The sequence below is a fragment of the Schistocerca cancellata genome, chromosome 6, assembly GCF_023864275.1.
Source record: "Schistocerca cancellata isolate TAMUIC-IGC-003103 chromosome 6, iqSchCanc2.1, whole genome shotgun sequence".
Classification (NCBI taxonomy): Eukaryota; Metazoa; Arthropoda; class Insecta; order Orthoptera; family Acrididae; genus Schistocerca; species Schistocerca cancellata.
This window is the reverse complement of record NC_064631.1, coordinates 19155700-19182226: the sequence shown is the minus strand read 5'-3', so window position 1 is coordinate 19182226 and position 26527 is coordinate 19155700. Positions and strand designations below refer to the sequence as shown.

At 43.8% G+C, this 26527-nt stretch overlaps 1 protein-coding gene and 1 non-coding gene across 2 annotated transcripts in view; one reads left to right on the top strand and one right to left on the bottom strand.

Annotated features, from left to right (window-relative positions):
- Positions 1-26527, top strand: part of LOC126191144 (Down syndrome cell adhesion molecule-like protein Dscam2) — a 395591-nt gene that overhangs the window by 44156 nt on the left and 324908 nt on the right. Inside the window, exon 3 of the mRNA XM_049931899.1 lies at positions 12331-12492. Within this exon, the coding sequence (XP_049787856.1) occupies positions 12331-12492 (162 nt within the window). The remainder of the gene's footprint in view (positions 1-12330; positions 12493-26527) is intronic.
- Positions 4311-4384, bottom strand: Trnat-ugu (transfer RNA threonine (anticodon UGU)). Its single transcript has one exon. It is a non-coding gene; the product is annotated as a tRNA-Thr (tRNA).

The following is a 26527-nucleotide window of genomic DNA, read 5'->3' as shown; positions in this document are numbered from 1 at the left end:
AAGAGACAATATCCACGCCTTCCTAAGAGACAATCTCCACTCATTCCAAATTAATAAGCGTAGACCAGATGTGACTTAAATTCAAAGAAATAGATCGGCACAAATTGAGAGATTTATACCAAATAAATTAACAAACGAAGGAGCTGATCCTCCTTGGTACACAAAACGGGTTAGTACATTGTTGCAGAAACAACGAAACATACATGCCAAATTTAAACACACGCAAAATCCCCAAGATTGGCGATCTTTTACAGAAGCTCGAAATTTCGCACGGGCTGCAATGCGAGATGCCTATAACAGTTTCCACAACGAAACTTCGTCTCGAAACCTGGCAGAAAATTCAAAGAAATTCTGGTCGTATGTGAAGTATGTTAGCGGCAACAAACAATCAATGACTTCTCTGCGCGATAGCAATGGAGATACTATCGAAGACAGTGCTGCCAAAGCAAAGTTACTAAACACAGTCTTCCGAAATTCCTTCACAAAAGAAGACGAAGTAAATATTCCATAATTCGAATCGAGAACAGCTGCCAACATGAGTAACATAGACGTAAATATCATCGGAGTAGTGAAGCAATGAACACCCTTAGCTGCCCCGACCGGGACTCGAACCCGGGATCTCCTGCTTACATGTCAGACGCTCTATCCATCTGAGCCACCGAGGACACAGAGGATAGCAAGACTGCAGGGATTTATCTCTGGCACGCCTCCTGCGAAACCCACATTCTCAACGTATTGTCCCGCACTACATCCGTAGTGCCCCCGCCCATTATACTCATTACTCGCGGCGCGTTGCCGATTCCCGTAAGAGTTCGGGCATTGTTTGTGCATTCGCACAGAAGATGAAGATGGTCAAGTGACCGGTGAGCCTTAACTATATATATATATGAAGATGGTATCTGTTCTTTCGGACATGTCGGAGAGAACAGATACCATCTTAATATATATGTAGTGAAGCAACTTAAATCACTTAATAAAATCAAGTCTTCTGGTCCACACTGTATACCAATTAGGTTCCTTTCAGAATATGCTGATGCATTACCTCCATACTTAACAATCATATACAACCGTTCGCTTAACGAAAGATACGTACCCAAAGACTGGAAAGTTGCACAGGTCTTACCAATATTCAAGAAAGGTAGTAGGAGTAATCCACTAAGTTACAGGCCCATATCGTTAACGTCGATATGCAGCAGCATTTTGGAACATATATTGTGTTCGAACATCATGAATTACCTCGAGGAAGACGGTCTGTTGACACACAGTCAACGTGGGTTTACAAAACATCGTTCCTTTATTCACATGAGGTGTTGAGTGCTATTGACAAGGGATTTCAGATCGATTCCGTATTTCTGGATTTCCGGAAGGCTTTGGACACTGTGCCACACAAGCGCCTTGTAGAGAAATTGCGTGCTTATGGAATATCGTCTCAGTTATTTGACTGGATTTGTGATTTCCTGTCAGAGAGGTCACAGTTCGTAGTAATTCACGGACAGTCTTCGAATAAAACAGAAGTGATTTCTGGCGTTCCCCAAAGTAGAGTGATAGGTCCTTTGCAGTTCCTTATCTATATAAACGATTTTGGAGACAATCTGAGCAGGCGTCGTCGGTTGTTTGCACATGACGCTGTCAAAAATAGTTCAAATGGCTCTGAGCACTATGGGACTTAACATCTGAGGTCATCAGTCCCCTAGAACTTAGACCTACTTAAACCTAACTAACCTAAGGATATCACACACATCCATGCCCGAGGCAGGATTCGAACCTGCGACAATAGTGGTCGCGCGGAACCAGACTGAAGCGCCTAGAACCGCTCGGCCACACCTGCCGGCATGACGCTGTCGTTTATCGACGAATAAAGTCATCAGAAGATCAAAACAAACTGCAATACGATTTAGAAAAGATACCTGAATGGTGCGAAAAGTGGCAGTTGACCCTAAATAACGAAAAGTGTGTCATCCACATGAGTGCTAAAAGGAACTCGTTAAACTTCGCTTACACGATAAATCAGTCTAATCTAACGGCCGTAAATTCAACTAAATACCTAGGTATTACAATTACGAACAACTTAAATTGGAAGGAACACATAGAAAATGCTGTTGGAAGGCTAACCAAAGACTGCGGTTTATTGGCAGGACACTTGGAAAACGTAACAGACCTACTAAGGAGACCGCCTATACTACGCTTGTCCGTCCTCTTTTAGAATACTGCTGCCCCGTGTGGGATCCTTACCACATAGGGCTGAAGGAGTACATCTAAAAAGTCCAAAGAAAGGCTGCATGTTTTGAATTATCGGGAAATATGGAAGAGAGTGTCACAGAAATGATGCAGGATTTGGGCTGTAAATCGTTAAAGAAGGCGTTTTTCGTTGCGACGGAATCTTCTCACGAAATTCCAATCACCAACTTTCCGCTCCGAATGCGAAAATATTTAGTTGTCACCGACCTACATAGGGAGAAACGATCAGCACGATAAAATAAGAGAAATCAGAGCTCGTACGGAAAGATATAGGCGTTCGTTCTTTCCGCGCGGTACACGAGATTGGAATAATAGAGAATTGTGAAGGTGGTTCGATGAACCCTCTGCCGGGCACTTAAATATGATTTGCAGAGTATCCATGTAGATGTAGATGTAGATGTAGATGTGGAATACGTTACTGTCGCAAGTACATTCGATGAACAGTGAGAGTAGGCGAGATAGCAAATAGACATCTCACAGAAATGAAAAAAACAAACAAACAGGTGTTACAGCAAAGGAACTCAAGAGTCAAGACTTCCAAAACGGAACGCAACTTCAAAAACGTTAAAAACATATATTTTGACAGATCACAGGAAACTGCGTGATTGTGAAACTGTTGCGTTCATTTGTTGCAGCTTATGTGACAAAATATTATGTTTTCATCATTTCCTTGAGAGCGATCACAATTACATTCATACGAACACCTATACCGGGCAAGGAGGCATAACTCACTCACTTACCAGTCGTACAAATTAGGTGCGTCGATAAGAGATTCTTGTCATATGACACACGTACTGTCACTAACGCCGTGTATGACACACCAGACGTGTTTTCCGGTGAAGGATTCGGTTGATGTGTCGTCTCGTCATCAAACGTTTGCAGTTCCCATTAGAAAGCCATTTCCGTTCGGCTGCTAATAGAGTAGTTGTGCAGAATCAACTGTCACTATAGGTCCCTACCTTACGTCTTGCTGTTGCAAACGGACTTTACACCATGATACAGGAATTTGAACAAAGCGAAAAAAAAAAAAAAGCAAACACGGTTGTTGCCCGGTTGGCAGTCGAACACCGTAACCACTTCTTAACCACGACACCTTTTCTTTTTCCGAGTGCTCTATACTGCAATTGCTGTTCTTGAATCTTTCACTTTTCTACTTTGCTTTTTTCACAGCCCAGCACACCTTCTTCCTGTTTTCAAGCTTGATCTGTCTTCAGTTTCTGATTGCCTGTCCACTGGGCCCTTTACCACTAGATCTGAAGGGGATGCGATGAGAAGTTTCCCTTGTTAGTCATCAGCGACGCGCTTGTTGTGCATATGCTCCACTACATGTCATCTATCCTAAAACGCCTCTGCCGCGTCCAGTGCATAAATCTGCCTTGCCCCTTGCTGTATGAGTCTGTACGGTACTGCTGAGTTCACTATTTCAGCTAGTTAACCTGCCTCGCAACATTGTGTCAGCCTTGTTGAATGATTACAATGACAATTTCCTGTGCTCACCTACTGTCAGTGTTGCCGCAATAGATCATTCAGGCTCTCAATAATATCCACATGCATGGTGGTACGGTAAAACATCGTCTTTCTTCCAAGGATTCCCATTTACATTCCTCGAGGATTAATGTTACACATTCATAAGGTCCATACCGTCCTGTTACCACCCTAGTAGCGCATCTCTGCATTATTGCGATGTGTGTTGTCACGCCTACTTGATAACGCACTCTAGAATCGGACCCACTAGCGCCTTGTATACCACTTTCTCTACAGATGCGTTACATTTTCCCAATACACTCGCAACAAATATTGTATTCGCCTTCCCTACTTGATCGTCCCTTTTCGAATGGCTTCTTAGTATCACCCCTAAATATTTGTGGGGGAAAGTGTTGGACAGGGTAGATAGTGTACCTAGGAACATTTGATGTTCCCATATGAAGATGGCATCATTTCTTTCGGACAAGTCCGAAAGAAATGTTACCGTCGGTGACCATGCAGCGCTCTAGATTGAAATAATAATTAAATCAAGACCCTACGCTGTCGACAGGCGTTGATATACATCAACGGGGACAGTTGAAAATGTGCGCCCCGACCGGGACTCGAACCCGGGGTCTCCTGCTTACATGGCAGGCGCTCTATCCATCTGAACCACCGAGGGTACAGAGAATAGTGCAACTGCAGGCACTTATCCCTTGCACGCTCCTCGTGAGACCCACATTTCCAACTTGATGTCCACACACCACACTCGTAGTGCCCATGCCCACTACGCTCATTACTCGCGGCAGGCATTCTTATTGAGTCCCGTAAGAGTTCGGGCAACGCGTCCGAAAGAACAGATGCCAGCTTCATATAGTTAAGGCTAACCGGCCATTGACCTTCTTCTGTGCTGGATGCACAGCCTGTTCCCAGTGATACAATTAATCCGCAGCCGAGGTTACACATGTAACCTAAAAGCACGGAAAACCAAATATACACATGTTATCGGAAACTGCTGAATTTAAGGATATGCTACATGACCCGTTTCAAAGCTCACTGTGGCATAACGCTTTACTCACTGGAAACTGGCTACTTATTTATAAAATTACTCTTAAAACACACTGTATTTCGAATTAGTGATTTTCAGTCTACTTTCGAGAAGCGTCCAGTTTTTTCTGTTTCTGATTTTCATTCACTCTTTTCCCTGACATCGGTTCTCGATTTTCAGTGTCAAATCATCAGTACAGTCAAACGAATTTTGTCCTGCTTACTATCATAGCGGACCTACGCACTTCACTGTCTCGGTGGTCGTGGTAAACGAGTTCCCTGATCGCCTCATCTTCAATGTCTTCTACAAATGAACACACTTTGGTCACTATATACAGAATGGGACAAATAAAAGTGGCCCGGAGAACAGAGCTCCAGGGTACAAAGAAATACAGCGTAGGAAAGGAAATACTCGACTAGGCTGACTGCAGCAGATGTTGAAAGTGACCGCCGTTCATCAGTTGCAACTTTTGGCCCCTGATCACTAAGTTGCCAAAGGCGGATCGAAGTTGGACTGCTGGAATTGCTCCAGTCTCGTCCGAAATGTTCCGCTGCAGTCCTTGAACACTATGATGGTTGTTGCGATACACCTTAGACTTGAGGGCTCCCCACACGAAGTAATCGCACTCTGACAGGTCAGGTGACCTGGGTGGCCACCTAGGGCCGCGTCCAGACTGATCTCTGCTAACAACTCTGTCAGGCATGAAGTTTGTGTAAATGGGCTCCAAGGTTCGTCCATCTGTATGGCCAGTTGCTCTATCCTGTTGGAAGTAACTGTAGGTCTTTCCCTCCGTGTAATGCTGCCACGAACAATGATTTCGAAATATTGGGAACAGGTGAACCCAGGCTTCGTCAGACATAAAGAACAGATCCATTTCCAAGCCATTCATTGTTATCTCAGTGAACAGCCACTCACAAAACTGGAGGCGCTGAGGAGTATCTGCTGGTGATGATGTTTGAACAAAAGACACTCGGTAGGGATGCATGTGCAGTTCGAGGTGAAATATTCGTTTGCATGATCTAAGTGATATGCTAGTCTCTTGCGACAGGCGTCAGGTTGATTTCGTAGGACTGTAAAACATTTTCTGGTGAACTACAGCGACATTTCCTGGTGTGCGCGCACGTTTCGGAATGTTTTTTTGACTTGTTCGAAACAGATATGGTCTGACGCCATTTTCGGACTAAGCGTTGCTCATTATTCTTTGCTAGCACTCTGACACCACTAAATTTCTCAGCAAACTACTGATCACACGGTTCCCGCGACTGTTGTCGCGTAGCCTTCCACAACGAACACCCACTGCTCGAGTGTATGTTACCCTAGTCCTCTTTATGCTGCTCCACTCACACTGGCACAGCCCACACTACACTCTGAACCAGTGTGGATTACTTGGCGGGCATACTTGTGGTGTGCACGTCACGGCGTGTGGTTATATACATACAATCACGTCCAGATGGTTCAAATGGCTCTGAGCACTATGGGACTTAACTTCTGAGGTCATCAGTACCCTAGAACTTAGAACTACTTAAACCTAACTAACCTAAGGACATCACACACATCCATGCCCGAGGCAGGATTCGAACCTGCGACCGTAGCGGTCGCGCAGTTCCAGACTAGCGCCTAGAACCGCTCGGCCACGACGGCCGGCCAATCACGTCCAATCGTATAGAATCGTCCTGGCCACTCTGATTTGCCCCACCCTGTATATCGGCGTCACTTCGCAGCTACATCTTCACAGGCAGAAATTTGTATTTAAAACCAAAATTTTCTTTCTAATTAAATTGCCTCACAATCAAGTGAAGCACACAGAAGACGTGGTCAGGTGTCGACGTAACTTCATACTTGCACATATCGTCGGCGACTTTCAATTTCCTGTGACAGGCAGAACAGCCACCAAAGTGACGTTCGTGTTTAGTGGTATCACCGGCCCTGTAGCGTATAATTATAAGGGGCGTGAACAGCGTTAAATGTTGAGGGATCGCTTTGAAGGACGAGGACAGCTGCAGAGTCGTCTTTTACATGTGACGGAGTTTGAAAGGCGCCTCGTAGTGAGTCTGCATCTGGCCGGCTGGTCTAATCACGCAACATTAAGACCTGCGGGGCATTCGGATGCGACGAGAGCCCAGTGGCAGACTGCACTGGAGCGTGAGAGCAGGCAAACTTGGCAGTATGAGCCCACTTATCAGTGTGGCGTTGCACCCCCTCTGACTTGGACGCACGCACTGATTCGGTTGGGAAGGGTGTTGTAAGGCCGTCAACGTTCTGGCCGATCACACGTGACCACTGTCGCTGTATTGCGCTCGATGCACAACGTAACTCTTTCACATCTGCAACTGACATCCGAGATGAAGTAATGCATTCCCTGCAACATTCTGCATCACCCCACACTATGGTCTGGAGACTAGCACTAACCAGAATAGTTAATTACGGTCTCGTGTGTAGGCTGTCGTTAACGCCACTACACAATCGGCTGCTGTGGCCACAGATGATGGACTCGTGATGAATGGTAAGCCATCAGATAATAATTCAGGTGAGGCTGGTAGTGATTGAGGGAACTCTATGTCAGGGACACCAGGCTTCCTCACAGGATCCCACTTCCGACGCCAATTTTTAGGGACTGCCCACTCCCAAGTTCTGTACCTACTATTTCGTTAAGATGGCGGCTGAAGAACGTGTGTGGCATTGTTGGACACAATAAAACAAGATTAAATATTACTTCTTTTATTCCACAAAATACGTCTTGTCACCCTGTCTTCCACAGTGTCTGGTGGCTTTTTAAGACAGAATGATATCTGCTCAGTCCATAAGCAGACTGAGGACTGAAGGATATCGCGGCATCAGCGCCTAGTGCAAGCCTGTAACTCAGAGTGTAGTGGTTTTCCTGCCTGTTCAGGAAGCACTTTCCGTCGGGTGGTCAACTATGGCTGAGACTGTAACCCCGGCGCGTGTGTGTTTGGCTCACACGCCGTCCAGAGAGTACTTTGTCCCTCTCAGGTCACTGCCTGTGTTGTCCCATCAGATGGACCGCAGTTTCAGATGCTGTGATGTCGTGTTGAGTGTTGATCCTTGCCCGCTGCTTTGGTACACTGCCTCACCCCAACAAAGCTGAAGTTCCAGAGCTGTTGATGCCCTGAACTGAAACGGTGTTGGTGGACTTGAGGGCTACCAATCGGTGGCGGCTTCAGTATTGGATGCTTGTTAATAGTCATTCGTGGCTATGGCTCACTCATCAGGCATCGAGAGTGTGACCAAAGCTGGAACAATCTTCACATAAGATGTTGCAGTACAATATTCAGAGAATCGAGTGTGAACCCCATGAACACAATCGATCCCACTGATCGAATGACTCGAGGCTAGAGGGATGGAGTACTTATGGCACTGAAGAGTTGCTTTGCTATACGACGTCATTTGTAATGGCCGAATCAGTTTTGCTCATTACGAGTCATCAGCGGTCTTCATTTTTGCTGTGTATTGGCTTAATAAATTTGTTTCAGTATCGTAACTGCTTCATAAAACACCTGACAGGTATTGTTGCGTGCCGGCTGGGGTGGCCGAGTGGTTCTAGGCGCTTCAGTCTGGAACCGCGCGACCCCTACGGTCGCAGGTTCGAATCCTGCCTCAGGCATGGGTGTGTGTGTGATGTCCTTAGGATAGTTAGGTTTAAGTAGTTCTAAGTTCTAGGGGACTGATGACCTCAGAAGTTAAGTCCCATGGTGCTCAGAGTCATTTGAACCATTTTTTATTGTTGCGTCCTGCCTAGTCCTTACAAGAGCAACGGACGCAGGTTGGTGTGCACTTTCCTTACACTTTTCCTCTGAGCTCACCCACACTCACTCAGAGAAGTGTTGATGTCGCACTCTTCGTGACTGATTAACCGTGTCGAAATGTTTACGCCTAGCAGCTGACTCGTTCCGATGGTTTCATGTGCTTGAGAAATGCCTGGCTGTAGGAACTTAGAAAAAATTTTCTGTTTTCAGTTCTCTTACTATTTCAGTACGTAACAATTACCCTTCACATGACGGTATCATAGTGCCATTTTCCAATAGGATAATGCTAGTCCACACTTAGCACGTGTGTGTGTGTATTCTATGCGTGATGCGTGGGTACTGCCGCGCGAAGTGGTCGCGAGGTTAGAAGCGCCATGTCACTGATTGCACGGCCCCTCCCGCCGGAGGTTCGAGTCCCTCGGGCATGGGTCTGTGTGTTGTTCTAGCATAAGTTTAAGTAGTGTGTAAATCTACGGAACGATGACCTGAGGAGTTTGGTCCCATAGGAATTCACACCCATTTTTTGTTGGTTACTCCTGTGGCCAATACGAGGTGCATTCAAGTTCTAAGGCCTCCGATTTTTTTTCTCCGGGCTGGAAAGAGATAGAAACATGCGCATTGTTTTAAAATGAGGCCGCGTTCATTGTCAATTACGTCCCAGAGATGGCAGCACCGTACGGCAGATGGAATTTTACCGGCAGCGGCGAGAATGAGAACTGTTTTAAATACTTAAAATGGCGACGTTTTCCTTACTTGAACAGCGTGCAATCATTCGTTTTCTGAATTTGTGTGGTGTGAAACCAATTGAAATTCATCGACAGTTGAAGGAGACATGTGGTGATGGAGTTATGGATGTGTCGAAAGTGCGTTCGTGGGTGCGACAGTTTAATGAAGGCAGAACATCATGTGACAACAAACCGAAACAACCTCGGGCTCGCACAAGCCGGTCTGACGACATGATCAAGAAAGTGGAGAGAATTGTTTTGGGGGAACGCCGAATGACTGTTGAACAGATCGCCTCCAGAGTTGGCATTTCTGTGGGTTCTGTGCACACAATCCTGCATGACGACCTGAAAATGCGAAAAGTGTCATCCAGGTGGGTGCCACGAATGCTGACGGACGACCACACGGCTGCCCGTGTGGCATGTTGCCAAGCAATGTTGACGCGCAACGACAGCACCCAGTCTGCTCAACGGAAGCACACAGATTCACCGCCACCAAAAAAATTTCGGTTAACCGCCAGTGCTGAAAAAATGATGGTGTCCATGTTCTGGGACAGCGAGGGCGTAATCCTTACCCATTGCGTTCCAAAGGGCACTACGGTAACAGGTGCATCCTACGAAAATGTTTTGAAGAACAAATTCCTTCCTGCACTGCAACAAAAACGTCCGGGAAGGGCTGCGCGTGTGCTGTTTCACCAAGACAACGCACCCGCACATCGAGCTAACGTTACGCAACAGTTTCTTCGTGATAACAACTTTGAAGTGATTCCTCATGCTCCCTACTCACCTGACCTGGCTCCTAGTGACTTTTGGCTTTTTCCAACAATGAAAGACACTCTCCGTGGCCGCACATTCACCAGCCGTGCTGCTATTGCCTCAGCGATTTTCCAGTGGTCAAAACAGACTCCTAAAGAAGCCTTCGCCGCTGCCATGGAATCATGGCGTGAGCGTTGTGAAAAATGTGTAGGTCTGCAGGGCGATTACGTCGAGAAGTAACGCCAGTTTCATCGATTTCGGGTGAGTAGTTAATTACAAAAAAAATGGAGGCCTTAGTACTTGAATGCACCTCGTAAGTTTCCCAGATCTGTACCTGATAAGACTTGAGTGTGACCATCGCGGATGTCAGCTCCGTCCCAGAGCCAGTGTCGAGGATATTAAGGACCAGTTACAACAGTTGTGAGTTAGCTTGCATCAGGAGAAGGCACAACCCCTTTACAGCACCCTTGCTAAACGAGTCAGTACGTGCAACCAGGTGGAGGGAATACAGCGTCATACACATACTAGAGCTCATACTGCCAAGTTCTTTGTAAATTTGACCCGTTTTTGTAATCACCGAAATAACATCACATACACTCTCAACCAGTGAAGTTTCATTTCGTTTCCTCCTCAATTTCTGGGTGATTGTTTTCTGCCGGCCGTGGTGGCCAAGCGGTTCTAGGCCCTTCAGTCCGGAACCGCGCGACCGCTACGGTCGCAGGTTCGATTCCTGCCTCGGGCGTGGATGTGTGTGATGTCCTTAGGTTAGTTAGGTTTAAGTAGTTCTAAGTTCTAGGGGACTGATGATCTTAGATGTTAAGTTCCATAGTGTTCAGAACCATTTGATTGTTGTCAGTGAGGCAGTGTATAGCAGACTAGATTCGTTCTATATGTTTTCACAAATCGATAACCCTGCAGGAATAATCTGCAAGCTCAGCAATCCGAAAATGCGATATAGAGCATGCTGTCCATTGTGGGATGCCGGTTTTCCTCGTTTAGTACGTGTTGGTGCTGTACCCTTTTTATCCCATGTCTAAAATCCACAATACTGTAACTCGTAGACTTGTGAGAGTGAATGTGCCTAGCACTCATGATATTTATGGTAAGGCTCATTTAACTATACTATATACAATCAAAAAATTCTTGGAAATAATTAGATACTAACAATTATTCAGCCTAACTGTCCTGACGCTTTTAATGTGCCTCCACACGGCATATCATCTGCTTATGAAGTCCAATACTGATTCTGCTACGAGTTAAATCAAGTCTTACGTTACCCAGAATGTAAGTGAGCAAGACACGCCTCTCCAGAGGTACATCAAGAAATAGAATGAGATTGCCTGCACTTTCGAGGATCCCACCTCCGTGGATCTGTAATTGTTCAGCTTTAGAGTTCGGCAAATTAGCCTTCGCGGTGTACTCCACCACTTCTTAATTAACATTAATTTTTTTTCTTCTGTAAGTATTCAATCGATTCGCTGTCTGCTTAGATGGATTCTGGTGAGAACATTTCATTTATTGCTCGCGCCAAGTTTTGTCGCCACACTGTTCTCTGTTTTTTCAAATCTCTCCACGCCCACGCAAGAGGATGGTTGGAGCCTATAATGGAGGCGTCGAAAGAAGAATTCCGACAGCTGGCACCACTGTTGCTTTTGTGAATGACTGAAATGTATTTGAGTTACTGGATTTGTTACGCACTCATACACTACGTTTACATGCGATGCATCTTCCGAAACCGAGCGAGGTGGCGCTGTGGTTAGACACTGGACTCGCATTCGGGAGGACGACGGTTCAGTCCCGCGTCCGGCCATCCTGATTTAGGTTTTCCGTGATTTCCCTAAATCGCTCCAGGCAAATGCCGGGATGGTTCCTTTGAAAGGGCACGGCCGACTTCCTTCCCCATCCTTCCCTAATCCGATGAGACCGATTACCTCGCTGTCTGGTCTCCTTCCCCAAACAACCCAACCAATACGAAAACCGAATTTCAGAAACCGTTTTCTCCGTCGCGTTTACATGTTAAGGTCTGAAACGGATTTGCTAGCCCGGTTACATACGGTGCCTGGAAAACAGCTGTTACAGTTTCCGGTTTAATCAACACAATCGCTAATTTTCTTCAATCATGGTTGGGCACACCCTTTTTTTCCAAGTCTATCTAACAGCGCCCCCTTTCCTCTCGACACCCGAAGCCCGGTCCTTCCTGGCCTAGGTGTCAATACGTCCTGATTCCATTTTCCTCATCCTTGTTATGTTTTAGTTTCGTACTGTAATGTGGATGACTATTCGAGATGGTTTTGGAGTACGAGGCAGCCGTCTTAGGATGTGTGTTTCGGTGTTGCAGTGGTGAAGCAGAAGTACGAGGTGCAGGTGTACGACGAGTACGTGATCAGCGGCAACACGGCGGTGCTGCGCTGCCAGGTGCCCAGCTACGTGGCCGAGTACGTGATGGTCACCTCGTGGCTGCAGGACGGCGCCGTCAACATCTACCCCAACACCGACACCGGTGAGTTGGCTGCCGAGCGCGCACCGCACCTGCTGCGGTAGAGTCGGCGGAAGGCAACATCTCTGAGACGTGGCAGTGACGTAAATAGCTCCCAGCTGCGAAGAGGCAACAGCTGCAAGCGAAAACAATAGCCATTTAAGCTGCGATAACAATGAGACCACAGTCGAACGCAACGGTGGCGAATCACTAGTTAGGTCAAGTGGCGACACTCCGCCGTGTTTTTGTTGTCCACAGCGACAAAAGCGTACCAAGCGGCTAGCAAGCTACAATTCTGAGTACTGTATCCATTCAGTGTCAATAGTATTGAATATATATGGATTAGTAGCATGGTTTTTACAATAGGGAGCCAAAGTATGTAGTGCCAAAAATCGACAATAACTAAAAAACGACTAAGGACCCTGGTAGATATGAAACGGTACATTACAGGAGTGCCTATTTGGATTCTCTTGTGACATATACACATTTTCTGAAGAATATCGTTTTATTTTGAGAGTACCAGGAGACCTGACCACTCGCAGAAATACGTAGTATATGTAGACAATAACGCGATGTTTTATTCACTACACTTCCAACCAAGTCTGTGGATAAAGAACGCAGAAAATTTATATGGAAAGCAATACTTACATTCTTTAACGTACCAGATAAGACACGACACCTTTAGCGGAAGAGAAAACCACACAGACGCGATGACAAAACTTCAAAAGCATTAAACTGTTTCCCAACACAAAAGAAACCAATTGTACTATTGTTGCTACATGTGAGTCACAAACGGCTAGAGTTTTCAGCAAATTCGCTTTTGAAGTGAAAGTAATTAGATGTCCCAAAATATAAGAGTATTAGAAAGTCAAGTGAATTCTAAGAATGAGTGAATCATTACACACTCTACAAACTTTGTACGAGCCAAGTGCCTGTCATAATAATTGAGAGATCCTACACATTCGTCTAATATAGGGTGCCTAGGAAGCTGTTTTCTCGGATAGCTAGACAACAATCAAGCAAATATTATTAATGTAGTTTATTCAAACAGTGGAAAATCCAGGATGGAATATAACAGTATTATGAAAAGGAAAGTTGCTACTCACCAGATAGCGGAGATGCTGAGTCGCAGATAGGCACAACAAAAAGCCTCTCACAATTTAAGCTTTCGGCTGGTAAGGCCTTTGGCAACAATAGACGACTGACACATGTTGTCGTCTATTGTTGACGAAGGCCTTAATGGCCTAAACCTTTAATTGTGAGAGCCATTTTGTTGTGCCTATCTGCGACTCAGCATCTCCTCTATAAAGTGAGTAGCAACTTTCCTTTTCATAATATTGTTACATTCCACAATGCAGTTTATTACAGTAAGTTAAATTGACAATACTTAACTTTGAGTTTCTTCAAAACTCAGTCTCAAGCAGATGGCAACATGCAAATAATCAATGTCCTTCGATATATACAATTTTCATGCAAGCAACCACACAAGTTCACAAGTCACTGCTATAGAGTTTACACCACAGCTCGTCTTCTATTGCCGCTCTTCTAGTACGCCAGAGGCTTGGCGGAGCGGCGCTCATATTCTCTTCTTATAGAGGCCACTCCTGTCGCGGTGTCGTCCGAGACAGTCTGCTATTGGCTGACGTCGTCTCACAGCCTTCTCTGCGTGTCGTTCAGGCCGACGTGCCGGCGCTTGATGTTACGCCGGAACAACAATAACAGACAACTATACAAAAACATGCTTCTGATGCCTGAAATGTGTTTATATTCTCTTGGTTTCAGTGGAGTATGCGCCAGTTATGGATTCGAAAATATGACTTCCCGAATAAGTTGTAGCTTATATCACTGAATTAGTAAGATCGCTTATTTTCACATTTTTTGTTATAATTATGTTTCTTGGTAATTTACTAATGCATGGAACCGAAGTACATAACAACTATTTCTTAAATTAAGTAGAAAAATAATTAAGAACAAACATTATCATTACGACGCATGTGACTGCTTTCTCACGGGTTGGAGCGCTAATGTCGCTCCAACTCTCAAACGATAACCATGTAGCCTGCGCACTATATTTTTGTTTCTGTCCGAAATTTAGTCCAGCTTTGCAGAACCTAATATGAACTGAACTCTAACTGATCTGAATGCAGCTCGACTTTGTATTAAATGCGCAACTGAAGTAAAACAGTTATCTGGTCCTAAACAAATTAACCGCTTACCTCGCGTTTTGACATTGTTGCAGATTTCTCGAAAGCACGACAACAAACAGCAAGCAGGCAGCGGCTGAGCTAGATTTTTTTTTTTTCCAAATACATATTCAAACTGTCGCATGTATTAATGGGTAAGAATCAACAGTAGAGTGGGGAGAGTAACTATTTCTATGAAATGATGTTCCAAGACAACGATTTTAGAATGAAATGTAGAAATATGTATTCAAAAAGGCAGAGTAAAACTTCGAGTGATCTTCACACATAACATATTATGCTAACCAAGGTAAACAATGATTTAAAAAGTTTACAAAGTTCACAGAGAACTTCTATAAAAATGAAACAGCCTAATCAATTAACATGCTAATACATGATTCAGGGAAGCGGAGTGGTCTTCCTCCCAGCTTTGAGCAAGTTAACTAGCTGATAGTAATCATTCCTATCTGCGTAATGCTGCAGTCGGACCTCAAACTTCTTCTTTTCAAAAATAATGACATTATTCGAAATATATATTCCTCTCACCTTTCAATGTGTAATTTATATTCATCCTTGCTGTCCTTTCTGCATCTTACAGATTCAGTCACAAATCCACACACCACTGCTAAATACGTCTGTCACCTACCACACGTCAACTAGTAATGTATCAAGAATGAGATTATCACACTGCAGCGGAGTGTGGGCTGATATGAAACTTCCTGGCAAATTAAAACTGTGTGCCGGACCGAGACTCGAACTCGGGACCTTTGCCTTTCGCGGGCAAGTCATCTACCATCTGAGCTACCTAAGCACGACTCACGTTCCGTCCTCACAGCTTTACTTCTGCCAGTACCTCGTCTCCTACCTTCCAAACTTTACAGAAGCTCTCCAGCGAACCTGGTAGAGCACTTGCCCGCGAAAGGCAAAGGTCCCGAGTTCGAGTCTCGCTCCGGCACACAGTTTTAATCTGCCAGGAAGTTTCAAGAATGTATCAGACTGCGCAGAGGCAAAGACTGTGCCCCGGCAAGACCAAAGATTGCTAAACAGTAACGTAACTTGCTCTCTCTCTCTCTCTCTCTCTCTCTCTCTCTCTCTCTCTCTCTTACGTTAACATAATAGCATACAAAAATGAAAATGACATGACCATCTTACAACCATTTTCGCAGCAGGGAGTGTCCCAACTGTGTGTGTTAGATTGTGCTGAGGCGTAGCCATAGAGACGCTACAAAATCACGTTATGCGATTGGCTGAGGTAGATGCAAGAAGCATTTGTGCCAAGCCCACTGCATCTTTCAGAAAGCTTCTTTAGCCCACTGTACAGTAACATAAAACATACAGTAAAATAAAGCAAGGTATCCAATTTTGAAGTAGGCATTGCTTCTTGTAGCCGGGACAGAGATCTGTCAGGGAAGAAAACAAAGCTCGCCAACCGCCGCAACTTTGGGACACATCGCTCTGCCGCTCATAAAGTGTTATCTACAGTACAGTTAGCCGTTTCTATCAAACAAGCAACCTCAGTTACCTAATGTACTGCTAAGTTAGAGCAGTTGCTTTAAATTGGTCTCGAATACTTAGAAACAAAAAGACTGGAGCAAAAGTGTCGAAAAATGTCCTTTGTGGCGAGATTTACTCCGTTTCCGTGTTGCTGCTACTTACTGCCACCATCGCGACTGATTTCGCACTTCCTGTTACGACAGCGAGCTCAAATAGTTAGTGTTATCCGCAAGTACCTTGAAACTGATCATCTCGAACCCTCAGCTCAACATCACAGGAAGGTAGCAAACTTTACGTCGGAAAACATGTTTTATACAAAGAAGAATCAGAGCTACACAGTGCGTCCATTCTAAAATCGTCATTTTTGGAAACCAATCAAATGTAAGTTATACAGAAATTGCTAAATGCATAGCATTGTCTCACTTTGATCAGCCATGTAATGCTATAACTGGCTAAATGAGAGGTAAGCTAGATGTAGAGGTATTCCTTCTGTCAAATGACAACATTATAAACTACATACCAACTTAAGTCATAAGACTGACAGAATTTAAACTGAGATTTATGTCTTCTAAATATGTAGTAGCAGTGTCCATTTGCCTAAATGCAGGAACGTGCGTTATCGTCCTATAAACATATTGCTTTATGTCTTCTAAATATGTAGTAGCAGTGCCCATTTGCCTAAATGCAGGAACGTGGTTTATCGTCCTATAAACAGATTGATTTATCTGGTTAAGATTTTCCACGCTGTATAGCGCAATCACTTAAAGAAACTGAGGTAGTTCCATATTTTTAAAATTTATCTTTCGTCACGTAGAGATTTGACGAGATCAATTGAAAAGCGTCTATTCTCACCACAAGCCAAAATTTTTGCAAATTAACTCGAGAACTCCAATTAGGATTTGTACAGAGTTTTCTGCACTTTGTGGTATAGCTGTCGTGAAACTGTTCTAAGTTACGTTTCTTAGAATCGTATGATCATTAACCAAGATAAAAATTTAATGACGTAATGCGTACAAAAGTATCATTTTTGGCAGCTTCTGGGGAATTCTTTTCGAAGTCCAGAACTACGGCCTATGCCCCACATGCAGCAAATACTCGTATTTTACGTGACTAAAACATGAATGCACTGGCGGCAGCAGTTGAGACGCACGCGAGCAGCCTCTACGTTTGGCACGATTTCTTGGTGCTGGATCAGTTGCATTCTTTCGGCAGAGGTAACATCTGCCACCTCGAGCGCTGCTTCCTTTTCAGTCTAAGCTTAACGGCGATGGCACTGAGTCTTCATGTTTAAGAGATCTCGATGAATGACGTCCACTCCTTCTTTTTCTCTATGACAGTGTGAGCACAATTGCCAAAGAGTCCCAAAATATTTTCAAGCGGCGGACCACATAGTTCAAGGCGATCACGTTGAGTTAGAGAGTTTTCCAGAGAGATGAGATTCGCGATCGTCTGCAGGCTTCCGTCTCCTTTTTAACAGCGCATAATGTATTAGCCCAAACAAGAAAATGTCCTATTTTTGAATGTTTGTTTCCGAAATTCACTTTGCAGTATACGTCCATGAAATGCTTTTGTGTCTCTACACTTGTAGGAGCACATGCAGGTGACCTAACAAAAGATGGAAAAAAGTACAATGAGCTTTGTTGAGGCACATAGCTACAAAGTGATGGTTACCCTACATAACTGGCTTGAAAGAAATCATTTTTGATGTTATCATGCTCACTTAATGAAGTGACTAAATGAGTTTAACAGCAACACAGAGAAAAACCGCGTGATAACAATGACAAGGATTAAGGTTACTCTGGACCAGATTCGTTTGATCACCTACATTCCGCCACCAGGGCATCCATCTAAATACAGCCGATCATGTACAGCATACTGCACCCACACCTAAAACTTAAAACTGGTAGAAATATGCTTTGAACTGATTTTTTCACAGCTATTCATATAACTACCACAGCTGTCTGTAGTTGCCCCAAGATCCGGAGTGCAACCGCTAACCTGTCTTAGGTGATACTGCTCGTCGGTAATTTAGTGCTCTGCTATTAACTCTAACTAACGTAAGGACATCATACACATCCATACCCAAGGCAGGATTCAAACCTGCGACCGTAGTAGCATTTGCGCTGTTCTGGACTGAAGCGCATAGAACCAATCGTCCACCACGGCCGACCGTTGATTTTCGCCCAGTATTGTTTCGTATCGCCAGCAGTCAGTTATTGACGAAGTATTATACTTATTAGTAGGGGATGCGTGATAAGTTCGCCTTGAGCATCAGGCTTATAAAGTATTCCGACATGTGCAAAGGAAATGACTATGTCCAGTCGTAAGAAAGGTATGTCCAAAAATTGTGTTTGAAATCTTATGGGACTCAACTGCTAAGGTCATCAGTCCCTAAGCTTACACACTACTTAACCTAAATTATCCTAAGGACAAACACACACACACCCATGCCCGAGGGAGGACTCGAACCTCCACCGGGACCGGCCACACAGTTCATGACTGCAGCTCCCCAGACTGCTCGGCGGCAAGGAAGGTATGGATTTGACGTGGAATACTGTGATAGCAAAGGGAAGAGCATGTCAAGTCATAAAAATAGTACAGATATTTCTATTTCCAGAGCCACACCCATCACCAGGGTGTATTTCCGATACTTTGCTCACTGTAGAATGTCGTTCAACTGAGACTGTGATCGTAATATTTAATTGTAAGTAAAGTGATAAAATATATATGTGATCGGTTTCCTAGAATGATTCTCTGACTGGGGGTGCATGCCGCGCAGTGCTGGTGGCCTGTGGCGGGAATGATTCACGTTTCTGACCAATGGTTGCAGCTGTCCAAATGGATGTTGGGATGCAGGAACATAGCTGACTTTACCGTGTCGTCCTCTAGACGGCCGAATAGCAAACTAATACTTAGTATGTGTTGGACAGCTTTCGTGATCACGTGGAAATTTGAGAAGATTCAAATGGACGTGTGGTTGCACATTTCGCGCCTTTATTTAGTTGAGAGAACATAGGCTTTGGTTTGCGCATCTAGCAGGTCAAAGACGGGTGGAAGACACGTTTGCTGGTTCCCTAGACATGAGAAACACCTTAGTTGACTTTGTAAATTATAGGGATTATTTGGAATCTGCTACATCACCGACATCAGTATATGCGAGTGGAAATATCAGTTTCCTCTATTTTTTTCGAGTTTTCACATAAAAGTCTTCACAGACGGGATAAGTTTCTAGTTACTCAGTGCTCTACAGTACGCTACACCTAGCTACAGTTTCGGGTTTCTGGAGACATAATTTCCAGTCTGCATCTTCTGTATCTTCAGAATAATGTAGCGCGAGCGATACTGCTATGCAAACGATATTGCCATGAGCTTGATATCGAGAAGTATCGCATAAATGATATAATATTCTTTCTGGCAAACCACGTGTCAAAATACATGTGTTCTCGTAATCCCCAGAGTCTGGAGATAGGTGTAGAAACGAGCACGTCTTTGTACAACAGTTCAGAGAGTGACTTCGACCCCCCGAGGGCACTCTGGTCACGCGTGGGAAGCGGGTGACTTGAGTGTGTTCTGAAACATCTATTGTGCCATCAGCCAAGAGAGCTACAGAGAAAACTTTTTTAGTTTCCATCCTTGTCTCCTTTGTAGCAAGCAGTCAGATATCTTATTCTGAATGGTCTTAGAAACGTGTTTGAAGACTGCAGTGGTTTGTAAGTGGTTCTTCAAATCTGAATCTAATTTAGACCCAAAAATTACTGATCATCTAAAGGCCCCCAGATTTACTAAATGGAGTCCATTATTTTGGACAAAATTTCAGTCTTGTTGTTAATATTTTTATTACGCTCGTTGACAATGTCTGTATGGCTCGCTAAGATTCCCTTTAACATTAACTGTTCCTAAAAGTGCCAGAGGAACTGCATTATGAATATGCTCCTTTGACTTCTCAGGCTTTTCAGTCTTTTATTTCGCTTTGTTTATCTTTTTAAAACCACCTTTATTCACGTTACGTCACCCTCGGACAGCAAAAAAGGCAGCCTTCCCGTTCGAGCTATTCAGAATTAAAACTACAAACTTAATTCCTGTTGTTGCTTATGCCTAGCTGAAACACCGGTATTGGATCAGATGTTGAACGACCTCGTTTCTTAACAGTAGCTTTCTGACGGAAAGAGACCTGTAAAACTTTAAGCTGTTGCTGTTGAAGTTCACTTACAGTCACGGGGTTTTTTCCTAGATATGTAAGGCAATAGTTAAAATTTTCTGCAAATAAAAGAAAAAATAATTAATACATTAGAATGGTCGGAAGCAGAATAGTAATCTAATTCCACACTTTATCTCATGCAAGAAAATGCTACACGGTTAATCATAACACAAGTGACTTTTTTATGGCAAAAACACCTCCCCCCCCCCCCTCTCACCGGCAACAGTGTCAGGGTTGGCACTGCGGAAGCAACACTACTCCCTCGCCCCCGTAGGCTCGCGCGCAGCTCCACTAGTACGCATGCGCACAACAAGGAAACACTACGCCATTCACACTGTGAAGCACACAGCAGCGTACAAAGATTTTTGTATTTTTTTTAGTAAACTGGGGAATGGCTACTGACATTAAGCTTAAGGGTTGTATATCGCACAAGTATAAAGAAAGAATTAAAGTAAAAACGACTCATTACATTGAATTCATCGTGATTTGCCGTGACCAGGAGATCAACTAAGGATTATCTGGTCGCCTGTACTTTGCTAGTTCATTTAGCGTTACCCAGGGTGCACGTGTAGTATTCTACTACGGACGCGAACTAGCTTTACGCTGGAACGATCAGGTCAACTCCTGTCCAATGGCTGCATGTATTGAGCCATATCCCGCCGCCACATTTGCACAGAGAACACTCACTTGTCAGGGAGTGTCGAAAAATCCAAAATAGCCCAGATCTTCCTATCCACACCCTGAGTAATGGAATTGAGCAAAATAGATTGAAATCCAGACACCCCCCTCTCGCAAGTGCCAAAGATCTGGTAAAGAACGCTTTTATTCTTGAGGACCGCCGGAGAGAAGAATGGGAGGAAAAGACACCGCCTCAGGTTAACACCTTATTGGGAACATCTAACAGACCTCGGGGCTTTGACTTTCCCCGCAAAATCTGGTCTACCCTTAACAGGATCAGGACGAGCCACGGCCGTTGTGCGGACTCCTTGTACAAATGGAGCATAGTGCCATCACCACAGTGCGACTGCGGCGCCGACAGGCAGACAATTCACCATATCGTGGTAGAATGCCCTCTGAGGGCCTACCCTGGGCCAACAAGGCACTTCATGGATGCGACTAACAGTGCAATCGATTATATTTCTAACCTAGATGTTTGTTTGTGATATTGTAACTGTTTTGTGTGTTATGTACTTTTAGATTTTTCATACGTGATTTGTACTTGCCATACGCTAAATAAATAAATAAATAATTACATTGAATGGTATTGATCGTTATCAAGTGGAAATAGGCGGTGCAGCAGCTCCGCAGTGCACGTACGAGAGCCGTCGCTGGACAGGAGCGAGGCAACCACTCATCCAGATTTTTATATCCCTCGAATTACTGGCAAGAAGAACTGATATTTGGCCGACGTTGCAAGCGCTGGCTTATTCAGATTGCAGTGAAACTCATTATAAATTATAAAAGCTCGCGTTAAAAAGCAAAATGCGTCGCACTGTAAGCATACAAAGCTTAGAACAAAATTTAGCGGTACAACCCACACAGTAGATAAATGTAAATGTCGTGTGACTAGGGCCTCCCGTCGGGTAGACCGTTCACCAGGCGCAAGACATTCGATTTGACGCCACTTCGGCGACTTGCTCGTCGATGGTGATGAAACGATGATGATTAGGACAAAACAACACCCAGTCCCTAAGCGGAGAAAATCTCCGACCCAACCGGGAATCGAACCCGGGCCCTTAGGACTGACATCCTGTAGCGCTGACCCCTTTTTTTGGTTGATCTCATTTTGTTCAATATTGTTTGTTAAATTTGTTCGGGGCGGACGTCCCATGACACCCATTTAGGTTCTCCGTTGATCCTTTCACTCGCCGACACGCTGAGCTACCGTGCCGGCACCATTCGGCTACCGGGGGCGGTCAACCCACACACTGGAACATCGCGATACCTTGGTGGGAAAACCTGTCTACTCTGAGCTTTGCAGTGAAAGTGGAAACCTAACAATGCACCGGTTGGCCGTTAGAATGACCACAATAACTTATCTGTGAGGATGAAATATTGAAGCATATATGAAAACTTTACAGAAATCCGTTGAAAGACGAACATACTGTTAAGATACACTGGCTAAACTTAAAATTCGTGGGAGGGACAAAAGCAGGATCGCAAAAACAGCACTGTGTGGGCTACATTATCATTAAACTTAATTCAAATGATCTCTGGTTGTACGGTTGTTTCATTTAGTGGTTTATATCGTTTGGTGCGAGGATATATCAACAAATGATTTTTAAGCGAGCTTTGTTCACAATAACAAAACACTTCTGAAGACAGTATTATAGCATAAATTCCTAACATTGCGCAGCAAACAAGAGTGGAACATAAAGCCCCCTGTACATCGAACCGAACACAAGCGACCTTTCAGCAGTGAACGAGAATACTCTCTGTGGTAAACGCAAGGCGTGTGAGCAAGTGCCATTAAATCGCATTCAGATCGCAACCACTTGTGTCCGCGCCTACACACAAGGACAGTGGAGGGACAATTGCTAGCGGCCTCCACTGCTCCCCATCACTGTCCATGTGTGCAGCGACACAAGCTGTCTAAGTCCTTTTATTAGAAAGGAAATAGGCAATACATTTACTCGAAAGTAAACGAGTGAGAGTATGTATCTCTTACTCCGACTAAAATTAAAGGTATACGAAAGACATGCCGTTCTCGTTGCTTACGAGGCTGTCTGTTATTACATAGCTCATTTACTCCGAATGTCGTGTACGGTCCCCTCGAGCACGCAGAATTGCGGCAACACGACACGGCGTGGACTCCTCTAATGTCTGAAGTAGTGCTGGGGGAATCCTGCAGGGCTGTCCATAAATCCGTAAGAGTACAAGGGGTTGGAGAGCTCTTCTGAACAGCACGTTACAAGGCTCAGTAATGTTCATGCCTGGGGAGTTTGGTGGACAGCGAAAGTCTTTAAAGAGTGTTCCTGGGGCCACTCTGTAGCAATTCTTGACGTGTGGGGTGTCGCATTGTCCTGTGGGAATTGCCCAAGTGCGTCGGAATGCACAATGGAGATGAATGGATGCAGGTGATCAGACAGGATGTGTACGTACGTGTCATCTGTCAGAGTCGTATTTAGACGTATCAGGGGTCCCATATCACTCCAACTTCACACGCCCCACACCATTATAGAGCCTCCACCGGCTTGAGCAGTCCCCTGCTGACATGTCGGGTCCGTGGACTCATGAGGTTGTCTCCGTACCCGTACACGTCCATCCGCACGATGCAATTTGAAGCGAGACTCGTCCGACCAGGCAACATGTTTCCAGTCATCAACAGTCAAATAACGGTGTTGACGGGCTCAGGCGAGGCAGTCATCAAGGTAAACGAGTGGGCCTTCGACTCCAAAAGCCCATATCGATGATGTTTCGTTCAATGGTTCGCATGCTGACACTAGTTGATGGTCTAGCATTGAAATCTGCAGCAATTTGCAGAATGGTTGCACTTCTGTCCCGTTGAACGATCTTTTTCCGGCCGCAACGATGTCGGAGATTGATGTTTTACCGGATTCCTGATATTCACGGCACACTCGTGAAATGATCGTACGGGAAAATCCCAACTTCATCGCTACCCCCAAGATGATGTGTCCCATATTCGTGGACCAGCTATAACACCACGTTCAAACTCACTCGAATCTTGATAACCTACCATTGTAGCTGCAGTAACCGATCTAACAACTGCGCAATAGACTTGTGTTATACAGGCGTTGTCGAACGCAGCGCCGTATTCTGCCTGTTTACATATCTCTGTATTTGAACACGCATACCAGTTTCTTTGGCGCTTCATTGTATCACTGATATGTTAGAGATTTTTTATGACAAATAAAAATTATTTCCCCGGTATCAAGCTACGTGGTCTCTGACAAATATATAGCAAATTCTCTCAATTGGCCTATGTAAGAGGCCGTATGAATATTCCACATTTCGTTATCCATATTTTATTTACATTTTACTTACACATATTGTAATAACATCGTCAACAATCTGATATACAGCAGCTATTGGAATTCGAAACAATCAATTAAATAAATGTCTCCGGTTGCTAATAACCAGGGTGTTATGTTGGTCATCCATAATTAGTTTACTGCTTTCACAACACAGGACTTGATCGAGGTCATCGTAGTTGTCACGTATTGGATATGCTGTCCGGACACACAAACGAAATGAATGAATGAATGAATGAGTGTTCTGCTTTACATTCCTCCTCAATTATAATGATAAACCAGCTAAAAGCGTCAGACGACATATGTGCAAAGTTTTGGACTAATGCTGAGGAAATCTGAGTTCCAATTCAGTGATAAGTGCACTACCTCCACGCATTCCGCAAATTATGTAGAAATTGCGACACTTGAATTCTTCGTTTCCTACATTTTGCTTACTTCGACAAAAGCAGTGCGATCACCATGCGAAAGAATCGTGTCTAAATGCACCATGACTCACTACATAGTGTTGTATTCAACGTGCCGATTATCAGCGCCAAAAAACAATAACAAAGCGTTCATACGCAACGGCTCTGAACACTGGCGAATTGTCTGCGAATGCGCATTCCCTTGTGTTCGCTTCCATTGGCACCGGTATAAAGGGGACCAAACGTGCAAATAAAACTCCTTTGGCAATTTGTACCACTTTCAATTTAGGTTAATAAATTAGAATCATGACTAATGTATTACCCGAACTTTCAAACATTGGAAGATTAATAACTATTATTTACAGTGCTGCACATTCATGACGCGAACATGTCTAAACAGCGTTACTATTCCTCTTCTTGTTGTTATTATTATTATTATTATTATTATTATTATTATTGTTATTTCTATTTTTCTCAGACCTTAGGTCTGGTTAAAAATGGAAAGTGACGCGGACCTTGATCAAGCGTCACTTCCTTTTAACTGTACGGTATATGTTATATTGCATTTAGGAACTTTCGGGTAATCGAACATGTATCAATAATTACGGATTTCTGTAGTTGTATATATAAGTTTGGATGTAGCTGTATTGCATTGATGTACTGGTGGATATTGTGTGGTATGACTCCTGTAGTTGATAGTATAATTGGTATAATGTCAACTTTATCCTGATGCCACATGTCCTTGACTTCCTCATCCAGTTGGATGTATTTTTCAATTTTTTCTCCTGTTTTCTTTTGTATATTTGTTGTATTGGGTATGGATTTTTCGATTATTTGTGTTAATTTCTTCTTTTTATTGGTGAGTATGATGTCAGGTTTGTTATGTGGTGTTGTTTTATCTGTTATAATGGTTCTGTTCCAGTATAATTTGTATTCATCATTATCCAGTACATTTTGTGGTGCATACTTGTATGTGGGAGCGTGTTGTCTTATTAGTTTATGTTTTATGGCAAGTTGTTGATGTATTATTTTTGCCACATTGTCATGTCTTCTGGGGTATTCTGTGTTTGCTAGTATTGTACATCCACTTGTGATGTGATCTACTGTTTCTATTTGTTGTTTGCAAAGTCTGCATTTATCTGTTGTGGTATTGGGATCTTTAATAATATGCTTGCTGTAATATCTGGTGTTTATTGTTTGATCCTGTATTGCAATCATGAATCCTTCCGTCTCACTGAATATATTGCCTTTTCTTAGCCATGTGTTGGATGCGTCTTGATCGATGTGTGGCTGTGTTAGATGATACGGGTGCTTGCCATGTAGGGTTTTCTTTTTCCAATTCACTTTCTTCGTATCTGTTGATGTTATGTGATCTAAAGGGTTGTAGAAGTGGTTATGAAATTGCAGTGGTGTAGCCGATGTATTTATATGAGTGATTGCTTTGTGTATTTTGCTAGTTTCTGTTCGTTCTAGAAAGAATTTTCTTAAATTGTCTACCTGTCCATAATGTAGGTTTTTTATATCGATAAATCCCCTTCCTCCTTCCTTTCTGCTTAATGTGAATCTTTCTGTTGCTGAATGTATGTGATGTATTCTATATTTGTGGCATTGTGATCGTGTAAGTGTATTGAGTGCTTCTCGGTCTGTGTTACTCCATTTCACTACTCCGAATGAGTAGGTCAATATTGGTATAGCATAAGTATTTATAGCTTTTGTCTTGTTTCTTGCTGTCAATTCTGTTTTCAGTATTTTTGTTAGTCTTTGTCTATATTTTTCTTTTAGTTGTTCTTT